Raw genomic sequence first — 19,845 nt, forward strand, 5'->3', positions numbered from 1 at the left:
GGTTTCGGCTGTGTTTAAACTGCAGTGAAGCTCTCTTTGCTTTCGCAGTAGTTTCCTAACTTTGTTGTTGAACCACGGTGGGTTTTTCCCCGTCCCTCACAGTTTTACATGGTACGTACCTGTCTAAAACGCATTTTACGATTGCCTTGAACTTTTTCCATAAACACTCAACATTGTCAGTGTCGGAACAGAAATTTTCGTTTTGATCTGTTAGGTAGTTAGTTAGTTAGTTAGTTAGTGTTGTTGTTTAACGTCCCGTCGACAACGAGGTCATTAGAGACGGAGCGCTAGCTCGGGTTAGGGAAGGATGGGGAAGGAAATCGGCCGTGCCCTTTGAAAGGAACCATCCCAGCATTTGCCTGAAACGATGTAGGGAAATCACGAAAAACCTAAATCAGGATGGCTGGAGACGGGATTGAACCGTCGTCCTCCCGAATGCGAGTCCAGTGTGCTAACCACTGCGCCACCTCGCTCGGTGTTAGGTAGTCTGAAATCTGCCTCCTATTACTCTTGCTAAATAGATAAACCTTCCTCCCTTTTTTCATAATACTATTTACTTCCATGTTCAGGGATGCTGCAATGGCCTTATGATTACTGATTCCCTGTTCTGCACTTAGAGAGTCTGTTTGTTATCAGTAGGTCCAAGATGTTATCTCCACGAGTCGGTTCTCTGTTTAATTGCTCAAGGTAATTTTCGGATAGTGCACTCAGTATAATGTCACTCGATGCTCAGTCCCTACCACCCGTGGTAAACATCTGAGTGTCCCAGTCTATATCTGGTAAATTGAAATCTCCATGTAAGACTATAACATGCTGAGGAAATTTATGTGAAATGTAATCCAGATTTTCTCTCAGTTGTTCTGCCACTAATGCTGCTGAGTGGTGAGGTCAGTAAAAGGAGCCAATTATTAACCTAGCTCGGTTGTTGAGTATAACCTCCACCCATAATAATTCACAGGAACTATCCACTTATATTTCACTACAGGATAAACTACTACTAACAGCGACAAACACACTTCCACCGGTTGCATGCAACTTGTCCTTTCTAAACACCGTCTGTGCCTTTGTAAAAATTTCGGCAGAATTTATCTCTGGCTTCAGCCAGCGTTCTGTACCTATAACGATTTCAGCTTCGGTGCTTTCTATCAGTGCTTGAAGTTCTGGTACTTCACCAACACAGCTTTGACAGTTTACAATTACCATACCGACTGCTGCTTGGTCCCCGCATGTCCTGACTTTGCCCCGCACCGTTTGAGGCTGTTGTCCTTTCTGTACTTGCCCAAGCCATCTAACCTAAAAAACCGCCCAGTCCACGCCACTCAACCCCTGCTACCCGTGTTGCCGCCTGTTGGGTGTAGTGGACTCCTGACCTATCCAGCGGAACCCGAAATCCCACCACCCTATGGCGCAACTCGAGGAATCTGCAGCAGGCCCTCCATTCGGCTCTGTACCAAAGGTCCACAATCAGTCCTGTCGACGATGCTGCAGATGGTGAGCTCTGCCTTCATCCCGCTAGCGAGACTGGCATTCTTCACCAAATCAGATAGCCGCCAGAAGCCAGAGAGGATTTCCTCCGATCCGTAGCAACACACATCACTGGTGCCGACATGAGTGACCACCTGCAGATGGGTGCACCCTGTACCCTTCGTGGCATCCGGAAGGACCCTTCCCACATCTGGAATGACCCCCCCCCCCCCCCCCCCCCCCAGTATGCACACAGAGTGCACATTGGTTTTCTTCCCCTCCCTTGCAGCCATATCCCTAAGGGGCCCCATTACGCGCCTGACGTTGGAGCTCCCAACTACCAGTAAGCCCACCCTCTGCGACCGCCCAGATCTTGCTGACTGAGGGGCAACCTCTAGAACAGGACAAGCAGCCATGTCCGGCCGAAGATCAGTATCAGCCAGAGACAGAGCCTGAAATCGGTTCATCAGACAAACTGGAGAGGCCTTCAGTTCAGCCCTCCGGAATGTCTTTCGCCCCCTGCCACACCTCGAGACGACCTCCCACTCTACCAAGGGTGAGGTCAGTCTCAATGTGGGCAATATCCTGGACAGCCACAGCCGAAGTCTGCTTGGCGGATGTGTGGGACGAGCTGGCGGTATCCGACAAACCCCCGTCCGGACCCCCACAGTGATGCCCTTTGGCAACAGCCTCAAGCTGTGTGACCGAAGCCAACACTGCCTGAAGCTGGGAGCGAAGGGATGCCAACTCAGCCCGCATCCGAACACAGCAGTCGCCGTCCCTATCCATGCTAAATACTGTTGTGTAAAGAATGTCTGAACTAATCTACAGAGAGCACAAACAATTCGACACAAAATTTAAACAGTAATTAAAATACAATATTGCCTAGTAAACGAAGTAATAATGCTACTTGCGCACTGCTGACATTACATGGCATATGAGAGAGGTGAAGTCATGGTGGTCTTCCACAATTGACATGGCGACCACATTAGGGAGTCGGTCATACCTCTTTCATCCGATTCCTTTTCTGTTGCATTTTCTTGATTTGGTGACATCACTTTAAATCCTTTATCAGAAAAGCATGGAACATCTTCTGTGAACCCTTTATCAAATGTGTCATATTCAGATTCACATTGTTGCATAGGGCCAAAATATTCAGTACATACAACTGTGTCATTTCACCATGACACTGTGCCCCATTCTTTAACCATCCTTCTGCTCTAAGCAGACTTGCTGCTATTTGTCACCCAATGTTTTCTCCAGTTTGGCCTGAAATTTGTCCCAGCTATTGAGCTCCAATTCGTTGTTCTCGAACCACTGCTGGGCTGCGCTATATAACTGAAAGTACATTTCCCTAACAGATCATGACATCCCACCTTTCATACGTGATGACTCTGTCTAATCCTTTCAAGCATTTCACAGGGTCCTGACAAGTGTCTCAAGAAAACACTGATGGACGTCTGATGTGCAAATGAGTTATTGCTGGTTTGGAATCTGTTGGTCTCCTGAATGAATGCATCTTTGGAATGATGTACTATTGGTATTCTGGTTCTTGTCCATGTAAGCGATGGCTTTCATGTTGTCTGACTTGAACCACAGTGATGCAGATGTTTTGAAGTAACACATGTCACCATCAAATAATGTCATGTCATAATCAACTGAGTCCAAATCCGAGAGCAGGGTCATCGATGAAGTACAACACTTAGTGCTTCAACCATGTGTAGTACAGACACAAATGTAAGCCAGAAAGGAACTGAACTCCTTGATGGAGTGTGCTGCAATTTATACAAATGGATAAAAATCCAGAAAATGCAAGTTTCAACTACCTTCCAGAAATCATAAACATTAAATAACAAATATTTGCCTGTGATTGGGTTTGAAATGGCAACCTGCAGCACACTAGACAGTGGCACTAACTACTACTGCACAACGCACGTATCACAGTTCACCACATTATTAGCAAACACTCAGTCTAATGTGTCATGGTTGCAAAATACTGACAAAATACTTAGAGAAGAATTTACAGATGACAGCCTCAGGTAAACTCTGTCTGGATTCTGCACAAATGTAGGTGCAGTGTTGATGGTTTGTATGTTGGACACACATAGCATGCCACCCACCTTTCTGCAGAAGACACAACATTTAAATGGGCTGCCAGCAGGACATTAGCAAACCACAGTATCTACATGGCTCTCTGGACAAATATCGGAACAGCACATCAAAAATTTTGTATCTCTTTTCATGTTTGCTTAGTTGTCCACATCTTATTCATTATGATCCACAGAAACTGATAGTATTAGCAGTTGATGCGTCATCACATAGAATAGAGCAATTTTACCTCGCAAGGTTGGAAACACTGAACACCACATATCATTAGCATCTAAGGCACTGACCTAGGCCCAAGACAAGTAACATCACCTGGAAAAGGAAACCTTAGCCTTCATGAAATTTGATTAACATTTTCATCTCAGAAAAAATTTTCTCGTGACTTACTATAAGCCACTGACTGCTGTTTTCATCCAACAAAAAATGTGTCCAGCACATAAGCTGGAACATTAGCCATTTCTTCTTTCAAATTACCAACATGAAATTCCTTATATCCCTACAGACAGCACAGCATGCAAATACAGACACACTGTCTCGCTTACCTATGGGAACTAATACAGAATTCAAAGTGTCAAAAGTTTCTTGTCTTCAAATTGATCAACCTGCGTCACAATGATTGCAAGCTTTCCCCATTGATTACTGGTAGATCACACAAGCTAGTGCACAAGATCAATTGCTACAATTGCTCAAGTGCTACGAGGGCATACTGAAAAGTAATGTCTCTGAATCTTTTATGCAAAAACTCTTAAAGCTTTCTGAATAAAACAAACATTATTAATATTCTACATCTTTATTCCTCATGTTTACACATTTATTTCTCAACGTGGTCAACCTGGTGACAAACAAATTTGTCCCAATGAGAGACCAGTTTGTTGCTACTGTTACTGCAGATTATTTGCCTCTGTTGATGGAGCTATCACCTCAACTCTGCTTGCACTACTTCATCACCATCAAGGTGAAGTCCTTGAAAATGTTCTTTAAGTTTTGGAAACAAATGAAAATTGGATGGAGCCAAGTCAGGACTCTATGAAGGACAATCGATGACAGTTAACCCAAGGTGTCAAATTGTTGCAGATGCTGCAGCACTCGTGTGATCTACCATTGTTATGCTGAAGGAGAGGTTGCTTAGTGTGTGGACTAACTCTTTGAATTCAAAAATCCAATTATAGTATGCCATTTCTCAAGCACTGACAGTTAACATTACATATCATCATGTTGCATGCTATAGTTTGCAGCCCTCTAGTGGCAGAGGGCTGTAAATGTGTAGACATAAAGAATAAAAATTTAGAACGTTAATAATGTTTGTTTCATTTAAAAGACTCTGAAGTTTTCACACCCCTGTAAATTCAGACAGGTTGGTCCTGTAATCAAAACCAAGTTTTAGATGCACTAGTGTGCTAATATTATGCACAACACAACAGCCTTTCTCTACAGAATGGTGTTATTTTGTTGCATAATCCTAATGAACAAGTGTGAGTCTTGATTCCCACATCACTGCAGCAAACTGGTTTTTGACTTTTACATGAAGGATATTGGGGAATCATTAAACCTAGTGGCTAGTGTGTGTTGCACATAAGCAGATTGAACAGATGACTGCCAGCTGCCATGCGTGCACAGACAACCAAGCACCCATATAACAAGAATTTTTTAGTTCGCCTCAACCTGATTCTGCTTCGTAACACAATCATACTAATTTTGCTGGTCCTTTCTGGAACACATTATGGGTAATTATCACTGATGCAAACAATAAATAGTCATTTGTCCATGTGATTGCAGGCTTTCTCAGTGTATTTCAATGATAAATGTCTTCTCAGATGGTCAGCTGTCTTGTCACAACATTTCAATGAGTTTCATACCCATCAATCAGGACTCTATGGGTGTGAAAACTTCCATTTGTCATTTCAATGAATTTGACAAGTAGCACTAGCATTATCAGAGCACCCACTTCTGTCTTTTGTTTAGAAAGTTTGTCTCAAACCATCATTTTGGACAATGGTCTCCAGTTTTATTCGTTGGAATTTCAACAATTTTGTCAACAAAATGGGATTCAACGTGTTCAAACAGCTCCACTCTTCTCCTCAATTAAAAGATTAAGCCGAATGTTTCATTTGCTCTCTCAAGGGTCTGATGTCAAAACTTTGTGCTTCACACTAGATGGAAAATGATTTGTTATTGTTTCTCAGCACCTTTCATATTTTGCCTTTTCATGATACTTTGTACTGCGGTCACACACTTCGGACACTGTAGCGCCTACTGCATTGGCATCCCACTTTACGTCCAAACATCACGGAATTCCTACATCACCAGGAAAACTTACGTTGTCTGTGTTGTCAAAACAAAGACTTGCTGGTGGCCACAACACAACACACTACCAGGTGTCCACCAATGGCCACTAGGGACCGCTACTCATTCGTGGAGCCTGCAGAACAGCTTCACCAGAGATTGCAGCTAGCCTAGGAACTACTTAGCTACGCCAGGCATGTGATGGCAAATAGTTCCGGCAGATATATCTGCCAACGGGCTTCATAAGGTGGCGCACTACCGGCAAACGGCAGTTAAATGCAACGCTCAGAAGGATACAGAGCTGCTGCTCAGGCAGCCACAGCCAGACACCTCTTCTAGCTGGCCGATCTCTTGGTATAGTCGACAAGCCTCTTGACAATGCAGAACTGTTTGTGTTCGCTCCCCGTGAAGAGATGGGTCTTCTTTCATTATTATTATTTCTTTACTTTCTCAGACGTTAAGTCTGGTTAAAAATGGGACGTGACACGGACCTTGATCAAGCGTCACTTCCTTTTAACTGTACGGTATATGTTATATCGCATTTAGGAACTTTCGGGTAATTGAACATGTATCAATAATTACGGATTTCTGTAATTGTATATATAAGTTTGGATGTAGCTGTATTGTATTGATGTAATGGTGGATATTGTGTGGTATGACTCCTGTGGTTGATAGTATGATTGGTATGATGTCAACTTTATTCTGATGCCACATGTCCTTGACTTCCTCAGCCAGTTGGATGTATTTTTCAATTTTTTCTCCTGTTTTCTTTTGTATATTTGTTGTATTGGGTATGGATATTTCGATTAGTTGTGTTAATTTCTTCTTTTTATTGGTGAGTATGAAGTCAGGTTTGTTATGTGGTGTTGTTTTATCTGTTATAATGGTTCTGTTCCAGTATAATTTGTATTCATCATTCTCCAGTACATTTTGTGGTGCATACTTGTATGTGGGAACATGTTGTTTTATTAGTTCATGTTGTATGGCGAGTTGTTGATGTATTATTTTTGCTACATTGTCATGTCTTCTGGGGTATTCTGTATTTGCTAGTATTGTACATCCGCTTGTTATGTGATCTACTGTTTCTATTTGTTGTTTGCAAAGTCTGCATTTATCTGTTGTGGTATTGGGATCTTTAATAATATGCTTGCTGTAATATCTGGTGTTTATTGTTTGATCCTGTATTGCAATCATGAATCCTTCCGTCTCACTGTATATATTGCCTTTTCTTAGCCATGTGTTGGATGCGTCTTGATCGATGTGTGGCTGTGTTAGATGATACGGGTGCTTGCCATGTAGTGTTTTCTTTTTCTAATTTACTTTCTTCGTATCTGCTGATGTTACATGATCTAAAGGGTTGTAAAGGTGGTTATGAAATTGCAGTGGTGTAGCCGATGTATTTATATGAGTGATTGCTTTGTGTATTTTGCTAGTTTCTGCTCGTTCTAGAAAGAATTTTCTTAAATTGTCTACCTGTCCATAATGTAGGTTTTTTATGTCGATGAATCCCCGTCCTCCTTCCTTTCTGCTTAATGTGAATCTTTCTGTTGCTGAATGTATGTGATGTATTCTATATTTGTGGCATTGTGAACGTGTAAGTGTATTGAGTGCTTCTAGGTCTGTGTTACTCCATTTCACTACTCCAAATGAGTAGGTCAATATTGGTATAGCATAAGTATTTATAGCTTTTGTCTTGTTTCTTGCTGTCAATTCTGTTTTCAGTATTTTTGTTAGCCTTTGTCTATATTTTTCTTTTAGTTCTTCTTTAATATTTGTATTATCTATTCCTATTTTTTGTCTGTATCCTAGATATTTATAGGCATCTGTTTTTTCCATCGCTTCTATGGAGTCACTGTGGTTATTCAATATGTAATCTTCTTGTTTAGTGTGTTTTCCCTTGACTATGCAATTTTTCTTACATTTGTCTGTTCCAAAAGCCATATTTATATCATTGCTGAATACTTCTGTTATCTTTAGTAATTGGTTGAGTTGTTGATTGGTTGCTGCCAGTAGTTTTAGATCATCCATATATAGCAAATGTGTGATTTTGTGTGGGTATGTTCCAGTAATATTATATCCATAATTTGTATTATTTAGCATGTTGGATAGTGGGTTCAGAGCAAGACAGAACCAGAAAGGACTTAATGAGTCTCCTTGGTATATTCCATGCTTAATCTGTATTGGCTGTGATGTGATGTTATCTGAATTTGTTTGAATATTAAGTGTGGTTTTCCAGTTTTTCATTACTATGTTTAGAAACTGTATCAATTTAGGATCTACTTTGTATATTTCCAATATCTGTAGTAACCATGAGTGGGGTACACTATCAAAGGCTTTTTGGTAATCAATGTATGCGTAGTGTAGCGACCTTTGTTTAGTTTTAGCTTGATATGTCACCTCTGTATCTATTATCAGTTGCTCTTTACATCCTCATGCTCCTTTGCAGCAGCCTTTTTGTTCTTCATTTATAATTTTGTTCTGTGTTGTATGTGTCATTAATTTCTGTGTAATGACTGAAGTTAATATTTTGTAGATTGTTGGTAGGCATGTTATGGGGCGATATTTAGCTGGGTTTGCTGTGTCTGCTTGATCTTTAGGTTTCAGATAGGTTATTCCATGTGCAAGTGTATCAGGGAATGTGTATGGGTCTGCAATGTAACTGTTAAATAATTTAGTTAGATGTGAATGTGTTGAGGTGAACTTCTTTAGCCAGTAATTTGCTATTTTATCATTTCCAGGGGATTTCCAATTGTGTGTAGAATTAATTGCTCGGGTGACTTCATGTTGCAAAATTATCACTTCAGGCATTCGTGGTATCATCTTGTATGTGTCTGTTTCTGCTTGTATCCACCGTGCATGCCTGTTATGTTGTACCGGGTTTGACCATATGTTGCTCCAAAAGTGTTCCATGTCTGTTATGTTTGGTGGATTGTCTGTTTTAATGTGTGTGTTATCTATTGTTTGGTAAAATCTCTTTTGGTTTGTGTTGAATGTTTGGTTTTGTTTCCTTCTATTTTCACTTTTTTTGTATCTTCTAAGTCGTTTGGCCAATGCTTGTAATTTCTGCTTCTTTTCATCTAATTGCTCTATTGCTTCTTGTTGTGAGATTTTACCTGATCTTTTTCGTTTTTTGTCTGATATTTCATTTCTTATAAATTGTGTTAGCTGTCCGATGTCTTTTCTCAGTTTTTCTATTCTGATCTGTAGCCTGTGTTGCCATGCTGGTTTTGTGGGTTTCTTCTGTGTATTGGTTTGTTCTGATCTCTGCCTAGTGTGTATATTTAGTGTAGTGAGTGCTCCTATATAAACCAGTAGTTGTAACTCTTCCATAGTTGTATTTTCATTTATTTTGTTGTGTATGATTGTGTTGATAGTTTTTATTGTTGTTTCGACTTGTGGGTTATTTGGCGGTCTATGCAAGAATGGTCTGATGTCTGTATTTGTGTCTTTGTATTCTATATATGTCAGCTGAAATTTCTCTTCTATATCTAACACGTGTCTCTCTTCGTGTTCTATTTGTGCTTGTTCTGGTGGCTGTCTTAAGATTTCGTTTTCCTCTGATTGTTTAATTGATGCGTGTTGGTCTTTGTTTGTTTGCTCTGGGATGTTTGAGTCCATTACTGTATTTCCTTCTTCTTCTGATTGCACATTATTTTGTTCCAGTATTTCTTGTACTTGTTGTTTGATGTTTTCTAATTCTGACTGGGGTATCCTGTTATTTTTTATTATTACACGGATCTGATCAGCTAGTCGTTGTTCTGTTAAAAATTTTAATTCCGGGTATCTGGTAATAAATGTTGTGTATACTTGTGATCTGTATCCAGTTGTGTTGGTTCCTAGGTTTGTTGCTTGGTAATAACAGAACATGAGGTGTCGATTAACTTCATCTGACCATCTCATCCTCTGTCTTTGTTTTCCTTCTAGGGTGGTTACAGGAAGCATACCCTGCAAAACACCTCTATTTGGATTTAAATCATTTTCCAGTTGGCTAGCAGTGTTGTTACCATTGTGGGCGGGCATAGGGTTCAAGCATCGTCCCCGACCATGACGGCGCTTGTCCGAGGCTTCTTTAGTTCTGTCCTGAACCAAGTAATCACACTAAAAGGGGGGTTAGCCCTATTAGTGGTTTGTTCTTTTCGTCGCCTTTTACGACTGGCAGAACATACCGGAGGCCTATTCTTTTCCCGGGCCTCCACGGGGTTTATTATTATTATTATTATTATTATTTCTTTCCCTTCTCAGATGTTATGTCTGCTTAAAAATGGAAAGTGACGTGGACCTTGATCAAGTGTGACTTCCTTTTAACTGTACAGTATATGTTACATTACATTTAGGAACTTTCAAGTAATTGAACCTGCATCAATAATTACGGATTTCTGTAGTTGTATATACACGTTTGGATGTAGCTGTATTGCATTGATGTACTGGTGGATATTGTGTGGTATGACTCCTGTAGTTGATAGTATAATTGGTATAATGTCAACTTTATCCTGATGCTCCATGTCCTTGACTTCCTCAGCCAGTTGGATGTATTTTTCAATTTTTTCTCCTGTTTTCTTCTGTATATTTGTTGTATTGGGTATGGATATTTCGATTAGTTGTGTTAATTTCTTCTTTTTATTGGTGAGCATGATGTCAGGTTTGTTATGTGGTGTTGTTTTATCTGTTATAATAGTTCTGTTCCAGTATAATTTGTATTCATCATTCTCCAGTACATTTTGTGGTGCATACTTGTATGTAAGAAGGTGTTGTTTTATTAGTTTATGTTGTATGGCGAGTTGTTGTTGTATTATTTTTGCTATATTGTCATGTCTTCTGGTGTATTCTGTATTTGCTAGTATTGTACATCCACTTGTGATGTGATCTACTGTTTCTATTTGTTGTTTGCAAAGTCTGCATTTATCTGTTGTGGTATTTGGATCTTTAATAATATGCTTGCTGTAATATATGGTGTTTATTGTTTGATCCTGTATTGCAATCATGAATCCTTCAGTCTCACTGTATATATTGCCTTTTCTTAGCCATGTGCTGGATGCATCTTGATGGATGTGTGGATGTGTTAGATGATACGGGTGCTTGCCATGTAGTGTTTTCTTTTTCCAATTTACTTTCTTTGTATCTGTTGATGTTATGTGATCTAACGGGTTGTAGAAGTGGTTATGAAATTTCAATGGTGTAGCCGATGTATTTATATGAGTGATTGCTTTGTGTATTTTGCTAGTTTCTGCTCGTTCTATAAAGAATTTTCTTAAAATGTCTACCTGTCCATAATGTAGGTTTTTTATGTCGATAAATCCCCTTCCTCCTTAATGTGAATCTTTCTATTGCTGAATGTATGTGATGTATTCTATATTTGTGGCATTGTGATCGTGTAAGTGTATTGAGTGCTTCTAGCTGTGTGTTACTCCATTTCACTACTCCAAATGAATAGGTCAATATTGGTATAGCATAAGTATTTATAGCTTTTGTCTTGTTTCTTGCTGTCAATTCTGTTTTCAGTATTTTTGTTAGTCTTTGTCTATATTTTTCTTTTAGTTCTTCTTTAATATTTGTATTATCTATTCCTATTTTTTGCCTGTATCCTAGATATTTATAGGCATCTGTTTTTTCCATCGCTTCTATGCAGTCACTGTGGTTATCCAATAAGTCATCTTATGTTGGATAGTGGGTTCAGAGCAAGGCAGGACCAGAAAGGACTTAATGAGTCTCGTTGGTATATTCCACACTTAATCTGTATTGGCTGTGATGTGATACTATTTGAATTTGTTTGGATATTGAGTGTGGTTTTCCAATTTTTCATTACTATGTTTAGGAACTGTATCAGTTTAGGATCTACTTTGTATATTTCCAATATTTGTAGCAACCATGAGTGGGTACACTATCAAAAGCTTTCTGGTAATCAATGAATGCGTAGTGTAGCAACCTTTGTTTAGTTTTAGCTTGATATGTCACCTCTGCGTCTATTATCAGTAGCTCTTTACATCCTTGTGCTCCTTTGCAGCAGCCTTTTTGTTCTTCATTTATAATTTTGTTCTGTGTTGTATGTGTCATTAATTTCTGTGTAATGACTGAAGTTAATATTTTGTATATTGTTGGTAGGCATGTTATGGGGCGATATTTTGCTGGGCTTGCTGTGTCTGCTTGATCTTTAGGTTTCAGGTATGTTATTCCTTGTGTAAGTGTATCAGGGACCGTGTATGGGTCTGCAATGTAACTGTTAAATAGATTATTGGCTTCAAATTAATGATATGAATATAATAGAGGGAAACATTCCACGTGGGAAAAATATGTCTAAAAAGAAAGATGATGAAACTTACCAAACAAAAGCGCTGGCAGGTCGATAGACACACAAACAAACACAAACATACACACAAAATTCAAGCTTTCGCAACAAACTGTTGCCTCATCAGGAAAGAGGGAAGGAGAGGGAAAGACGAAAGGAAGTGGGTTTTAAGGGAGAGGGTAAGGAGTCATTCCAATCCCGGGAGCGGAAAGACTTACCTTAGGGGGAAAAAAGGACAGGTATACACTCGCACACACACACATATCCATCCACACATACACAGACACAAGCAGACATGAAATCTGTAAAGGTCTGTAAAGGTAAGTCTTTCCGCTCCCGGGATTGGAATGACTCCTTACCCTCTCCCTTAAAACCCACTTCCTTTCGTCTTTCCCTCTCCTTCCCTCTTTCCTGATGAGGCAACAGTTTGTTGCGAAAGCTTGAATTTTGTGTGTATGTTTGTGTGTCTATCGACCTGCCAGCGCTTTTGTTTGGTAAGTTTCATCATCTTTCTTTTTAGACATGTTAAATAGATTAGTTAGATGCGAATGCATCGAGGTGAACTTCTTTAGCCATAAATTTGCTATTTTATCTTTTCCTGGGACTTTCCAATTGTGCGTAGAATTAATTGCTTGGGTGACTTCACGTTGCAAATTTATCACTTCAGGCATTTGTGGTAACATCTTGTATGTGTCTGTTTCTGCTTGTATCCACCATGCATGTCTGCTATGTTGTACCGGGTTTGACCATATGTTGCTCCAGAAGTGTTCCATGTCTGTTATGTTTGGTGGATTGTCTATTTTAATGTGTGTGTTATCTATTGTCTGGTAAAATTTCTTTTGGTTTGTGTTGAATGTTTGGTTTTGTTTCCTTCTATTTTCACTTTTCTTGTATCTTCTAAGTCGTTTGGCCAATGCTTGTAATTTCTGCTTCTTTTCATCTAATTGCTCTATCACTTCTTGTTGTGAGATTTTACCTAACCTTTTTCGGTTTTTGTCTGATATTTCATTTCTTATAAATTGTGTTAGCTGTCCGATGTCTTTTCTCAGTTTTTCTATTCTGATCTGTAGCCTGTGTTGCCATACAGGTTTTGTGGGTTCCTTCTGTGTGTTGGTTGGTTCTGATCTCTGCCTTGTGTGTATATTTAGTGTAGTGAGTGCTGCTATACAAGGTGTTACGAAAAGGTACGGCCAAACTTTCAGGAAACATTCCTCACACACAAATAAAGAAAAGATGTTATGTCGACATGTGTCCGGAAATGCTTAATTTCCATGTTAGAGCTCATTTTAGTTTCGCAAGTATGTACTGTACTTCCTCGATTCACTGCCAGTTGGCCCAACTGAAGGAAGGTAATGTTGACTTCAGTGCTTGTGTTGACATGCGACTCATTGCTCTACAGTACTAGCATCAAGCACATCAGTACGAAGCATCAACAGGTTAGTGTTCATCATGAACATGGTTTTGCAGTCAGTGCAATGTTTACAAATGTAGAGTTGGCAGATGCCCATTTGATGTATGGATTAGCACGGGGCAATAGCCGTGGCGCGGTACGCTTGTATCAAGACAGATTTCCAGAACGAAGGTGTCCCGACAGGAAGACGTTCGAAGCAATTGATCTGCATCTTAGGGAGCACGGAACATTCCAGCCTATGACTCGCGACTGGGGAAGACCTAGAACGACGAGGACACCTGCAATGGACCAGGCAATTCTTCGTGCAGTTGACGATAACCCTAATGTCAGCGTCAGAGAAGTTGTTGCTGTACAAGGTAACGTTGACCACGTCACTGTATGGAGAGTGCTACGGGAGAACCAGTTGTTTCCGTACCATGTACAGTGTGTGCAGGCACTATCAGCAGCTGATTGGCCTCCACGGGTACACTTCTGCGAATGGTTCATCCAAAAATGTGTCAATCCTCATTTCAGTGCAAATGTTCTCTTTACGGATGAGGCTTCATTTCCAACGTGATCAAATTGTAAATTTTCACAATCAACATGTGTGGGCTGACGAGAATCCGCACGCAGTTGTGCAATCACGCCATCAACACAGATTTTCTGTGAACGTTTGGGCAGACATTGTTGGTGATGTCTTGATTGGGCCCCATGTTCTTCCACCTACACTCAATGGAGCACGTTATCACAATTTCATATGGGATACTCTACCTGTGCTGCTAGAACATGTGTCTTTACGACACAACATGTGGTTCATGCGTGATGGAGCTCCTGCACATTTCAGTCAAAGTGTTCGTACGCTTCTCAACAACAGATTCGGTGACCGATGGATTGGAAGAGGCGGACCAATTCTATGGCCTCCACGCTCTCCTGACCTCAACCCTCTTCGCTTTCATTTATGGAGGCATTTGAAAGCTCTTGTCTACGCAACCCTGTTACCAAATGTAGAGACTCTTCATGCTCGTATTGTGGATGGCTGTGATACAATATGCCATTCTCCAGGGCTGCATCAGCGCATCAGGGATTCCATGCGACGGAGGGTGGATGCATGTATCCTCACTAACGGAGGACATTTTGAACATTTCCTATAACAAAGTGTTTGAAGTCACGCTGGTACGTTCTGTTGCTGTGTGTTTCCATTCCATGATTAATGTGATTTGAAGAGAAGTAATAAAATGAGCTCTAACATGGAAAGTAAGCGTTTCCGGACACATGACCACATAACATATTTTCTTTCTTTGTGTGTGAGGAATGTTTCCTGAAAGTTTGGCCGTACCTTTTTGTAACACCCTGTAGAAACCAGTAGTTGTAACTCTTCCATAGTTGTATTTTCATTTATTTTGTTGTGTATGATTGTGTTGGTAGTTGTAATTGTTGTATCGACTTGTGGGTTATTTGGGGGACTATGCAAGAGTGGTCTTATGTCTGTACTTGTGTCTTTGTATTCTATATATGTCAGCTGAAATTTTTCTTCTATATCTAACATGTGTGTCACTTCGTGTTTTATTTGTGCTTGTTCTGGTGGCTGTCTTAAGATTTCGTTTTCCTCTGATTGTTGAATTGATGAGTGTTGTTCTTTGTTTGTTTGCTCTGGGATGTTTGAGTCCATTACTGTATTTTCTTCTTCTTCTGATTGCACGTTATTTTGTTCCAGTATTTGTTGTACTTGTTGTTTGATGTTTTCTAATTCTGACTGGGGTATCCTGTTATTTTTGATTATTACATGGATCTGATCAGCTAGTCGTTGTTCTGTTAAAAATTTTAATTCTGGGTATCTGGTAATAAATGTTGTGTATACTTGTGATCTGTATCCAGTTGTGTTGGTTCCTAAGTTTGTTGCTTGGTAATAACAGAATATGAGGTGTCGGTTAACTTCACCTGACCATCTCATCCTCTGTCTTTGTTTTCCTTCTAGGGTGTTTGCAGGAAGCATATCCTGCAACACACCTCTATTTGGATTTAAATCATTTTCCGTGTGGCTTTATTATTATTATTATTATTATTATTATTTGTTATTTTGTGTTTATGTCAATCCGCAATTGGGATTGAGTCAGTTGTTTTTTTGTATAGTGTATTATTGTTTTGTTTTGGTGAGTCCAATAAATTGTTTTCAGACTTGTGTTTTCCACATTTCTATTCTGCTAACACAGATATTTCACTTTGCTTGCAGGATTGTTACACAGTATTTTATTTATTTATTTATTTATTTATTTATTTTATTTATCCATCCATTGACAATAAATATTGTACGGATGTTGTCAAGGGTACATGTAAGCCATTTCAAAGAAATGGGACACAAACAATATACACGTAAAAAAGTACAAAACAAAATAATACAATGAAGTTAATAATAATACAATGAAGTTAATAATAATATAATGAAATTAATGTAGCCTATATACATCCCTGCTTGTTATTTTAAATGCACAGTCTGTTTTTCATACGGCTTTAGTTTTGTCCTCCCTAAACGGCAAGTCCTTATATACACAACACTGCTTAAGTATATATTTATATCACACAACAGCTGTCCTTTAAGTATGTAAATGTAACGAATGATTAGGTACAAATAGAGTATTTTCCATTTTGCCTTTATAAATATCATCAGAAAAAATTTATTGACCTACATAGTCATTTACAGAATAAAAACATTGTTCTACTAGAAATTTTTTAAATTCTGTTTTAAATTTGTTATCATCTTCTAACTGCCTGATGTTGACTGGCAGTGTGTTGTACAGTTTTGCACCGATATGGCTCACATACCTTTGTGTATTCGTTCTTTTTGTTCACTGAGTATGGAGTGCTGCACTATTACGGGTATTGTAGTTATGAAAGTCGGCATTTGTCTGAAAATCTGCAATGTGGGTCCTGACATACAATACACATTTGTATATGTATAATGATGGTATAGTAAGTATTCTAAGCTTTTTGCATATGGGTCATCATCACCACACCCTTCTGCATTTATTTCATGCTCAGTGCCCTTCTTCAGCTGCCAATTTCACAACAAAGTTCCGCATGGTGGACAACGTTTTCTATCATGTGCATAACAAGCCTCACAACTGGGAATCCAGCTTCACCACTCAGATAACTAGCCAAGCTCATTATAATGTTCATGGTAAAACAGACACCCTATCAACAGCATCAAAAGCAACTTTTTTTTCATGATTATTGTGATCCGGCCATCGATTTCCATTGTTCAGAAACATTGCCTGCAATCCCAACTGCTGCCCCTGAGCAGCCTTTGCCAGTGCCTGACATTTGGTCAAATGGGTCAACAGGCGACTTTTACATGGAGGCCAACTGCTGTTCACCTAAGCAGCCACTGCCACAGGCCCTATATCTGTATCATTCTCAGAGACAACAGTCATGGACATTGAGCCTGCATCAGCAGCACAGCCTTCAGTATCCTCAACACTGCCAATGCTACACAGACCGGCAGCACCACCACTGCACCAACCTATGCAACTGGATGGATGTCCCACCTCCGGTTTTTTGACAGATGTTCCCAGTGGTTCGCGATGTAAATGTCGCGATGCAGGTTGGATAGTACCATTTGTCATCATTCCACACTGTACTGCTTCTACTGCACTATTGTTCAACCTACCCTACATCATCACCTGCATCCATGCTACGTGCCAGTAGTGCACATTTTTGAGGGGGAGGGGGGAAAGGAATGTGGTATCAACAGTGTCCATATTGACTGCACCACATGCTGCCCTACCTCCACAGAAGATGCAACATTTAAACAGGTCACCAGCAGGTGCCACCACTAGCTGTGCTATCTACAGCACCCACTGTCTCCACCACCAGAGAACACCATCTTTGCTTCCACTCACTGCTGTCAATTGTATTTGTCTGCACATCTTCTTGAGATGCCACTCACCAAGTTCCACGCTCTGATGTTGGTGCAAGGACTCAGAATGGCACTACTATGCACCTTGCACAATGTTATTAATGTTTAAAAGACACTGCAATGATAAATGTATCAGAGACACTGCTGGAATGAAATCACAGTGATCAAAGTTACGCATGTAATTCATTATTCTGCACATATTGATGTTCTGTTTTGGAGTGGTCATAGTCAGCCAAGCTAACTCATACCAACGGATGACACAACAGCAGGAACATGTGATGTGATACTTACCCTATGTCTTATCTTAGAAGAAAAACAAACCTATATATATATTATATGTGAATTAAGTGAAAGCTTTTGACAAGGTTGACTGAAATACATTCTTTGAAATTCTGAAGGTAGCAGGGATCAACTACAGGGAGGGAAAGTTCATTTCCAACTTGCAAAGAAACCAGACTGCGTAAGTGTCAAAGACCATGAAAGGGAAGCAGTAACTGAGACGAGAGAGAGAGAGAGAGAGAGAGAGAGAGAGAGAGAGAGAGAGATATGATTGTAGCAAATCACTGATGTCACTCAATCAGTACATTGAGCAAGCAGCAGAGGAAACCAAGGAAAAATCTGGAAAGAATATTAAAGTCCAGAGAGAAGAAACAAAAACTTTCAGTTCTGCCAATGACACTACTTGGTCAATGTCTCCATGTGTTACTTGAAATACCCCCTCCCCATCAATTTATAACAGGTGCCTCTTGCACTTACAACAGCTCCATGCATTGACTCCATGAATCACCAGTGGAGACATTAATGATCTGAAGATGGTCTATGGACAACTGAAACCAGTTAACCATACCATAAACATAAACAAGATTTGTCATCTGGACTGACTGTTCATTACAATACAAGATCACTGACATTAAAATTATGAGCTGCTGTTTTTTGTTCGACAATATTTGTTCCTCATCCATGCATTGTTTTCCAGAAAGTACTTCACAAACTTATATACATGGAGAAACCCAAGTGGCAATAACACTTTATTAACATTGCATGCTCCACATTGAAGGGAACAGCATACTCACCGGTTCCGTGCTTCCAGCCTTCTCTTTTCCCAGAGGTTCTCCTTCACTCCAACCCATTTTTGATAATAGCTTGAAGCCCTTATTATCTGATTTAATTGGCCTGTAAAAGTAAAACAAGCAATGGAGAGGAAACTAAAAATATAATTTTATACTGACATATATTTCTGAGAAATATGTTACAGTCACTGACCACAGCGATAATGAATGCCACCTGGCGGCACTGAAGGCACAAGAAGCATTAAGGGAAGTTTATATGTGGACCAGAGATGAATGGGGAATCACTCTAGCAATTGTACATGCTGCAAATAGAGAACCCTCTGAAATCACCCTTTTGGAACAGTGAAGATGGTCTGCTGTTCTGGTGACAGTGTGATCTGCATATAAGGAAACTGACTGAAGAATGGTGAAACCAAGAAGATGTGACAAGTTGTTGGACTTCCACACCTCATCAGAGAACATGCCAGGTCAGAGGTTTGCCCACTCTATAAAACAGGATACGTGGCACTGGTAGCAGATCTAAAAACAAAGTACAATTCTGGTGTGGGCACAAGTATTTCAGAGCACATTGTTCTGGTGTTGTATGATCAGATGAATCACGTCCTATAGTAGCAGACTCATATGCCATAATCCAGACAAACAGCTATTTGAAACATGCACTACACCACAATCAGAGGCCAGTGTGTCCATTATTGTTTTATTCAGGACATTCACTGAGCTTCCACAGGGTCTGTTGTAGTCACTGAAGGCACCACAGTAGCTGTGGACAAAGTGAACATTACTGCAGACCACCTGCACCCCTTCATGTTTGATGTCTTCCCCGACAGCAATAGCATCTTCCAGCAGTGTAACTGTCCATGTCACAAGATCAGAATCACGCTACAGTGGTTTTCAGAGAATACTGTAAACCCACTTTGATGTTGTCTGATCTGAACCTGATGGGATATATTCAAGGCTCAGGTGAATATCCTGAATAGCACAATACTGGACACAATGGCCTCTGATCGTGGTGTAGTGCACGTTTCAAACAGCTGTTTGTCGGCATGATGGCATATGAATCTGCTATTATAAGACATGATTCACCTGCATTATTGGGCACCAGCTTCGCATCTACAAAGCACCAGCCCATGACTTAGAGGGACTGTGTAACTTGTGTACCTTGTGCACATGCCTTCGGGCATCTACTAAGGATTTGTTGAATACACACAGAATTGTTGCTGCATTGTATTTCAAAGTTGCATTACCATGATATTAAGCAGGTGGACATAATGTTTTGGCTCATGAATGTATATTCATTCATGTAGCCAAAATGACAGTAGAAGTATTATGAGTCATC

General features: G+C 39.9%; 1 protein-coding gene across 2 annotated transcripts in view; it reads right to left on the minus strand.

Moving 5' to 3' along the window:
- LOC126484162 (angiogenic factor with G patch and FHA domains 1) overlaps positions 1 to 19,845 on the minus strand; it is a 288,690-nt gene that overhangs the window by 190,489 nt on the left and 78,356 nt on the right. For both annotated transcript variants that reach the window (XM_050107562.1, XM_050107563.1), the window contains exon 8: positions 18,513 to 18,612. In XM_050107562.1, coding sequence (XP_049963519.1) covers positions 18,513 to 18,612 — 100 coding nt within the window. The remainder of the gene's footprint in view (positions 1 to 18,512; positions 18,613 to 19,845) is intronic.

This window comes from Schistocerca serialis, chromosome 6 (genome assembly GCF_023864345.2).
Source record: "Schistocerca serialis cubense isolate TAMUIC-IGC-003099 chromosome 6, iqSchSeri2.2, whole genome shotgun sequence".
In the NCBI taxonomy this organism is placed as follows: Eukaryota; Metazoa; Arthropoda; class Insecta; order Orthoptera; family Acrididae; genus Schistocerca; species Schistocerca serialis.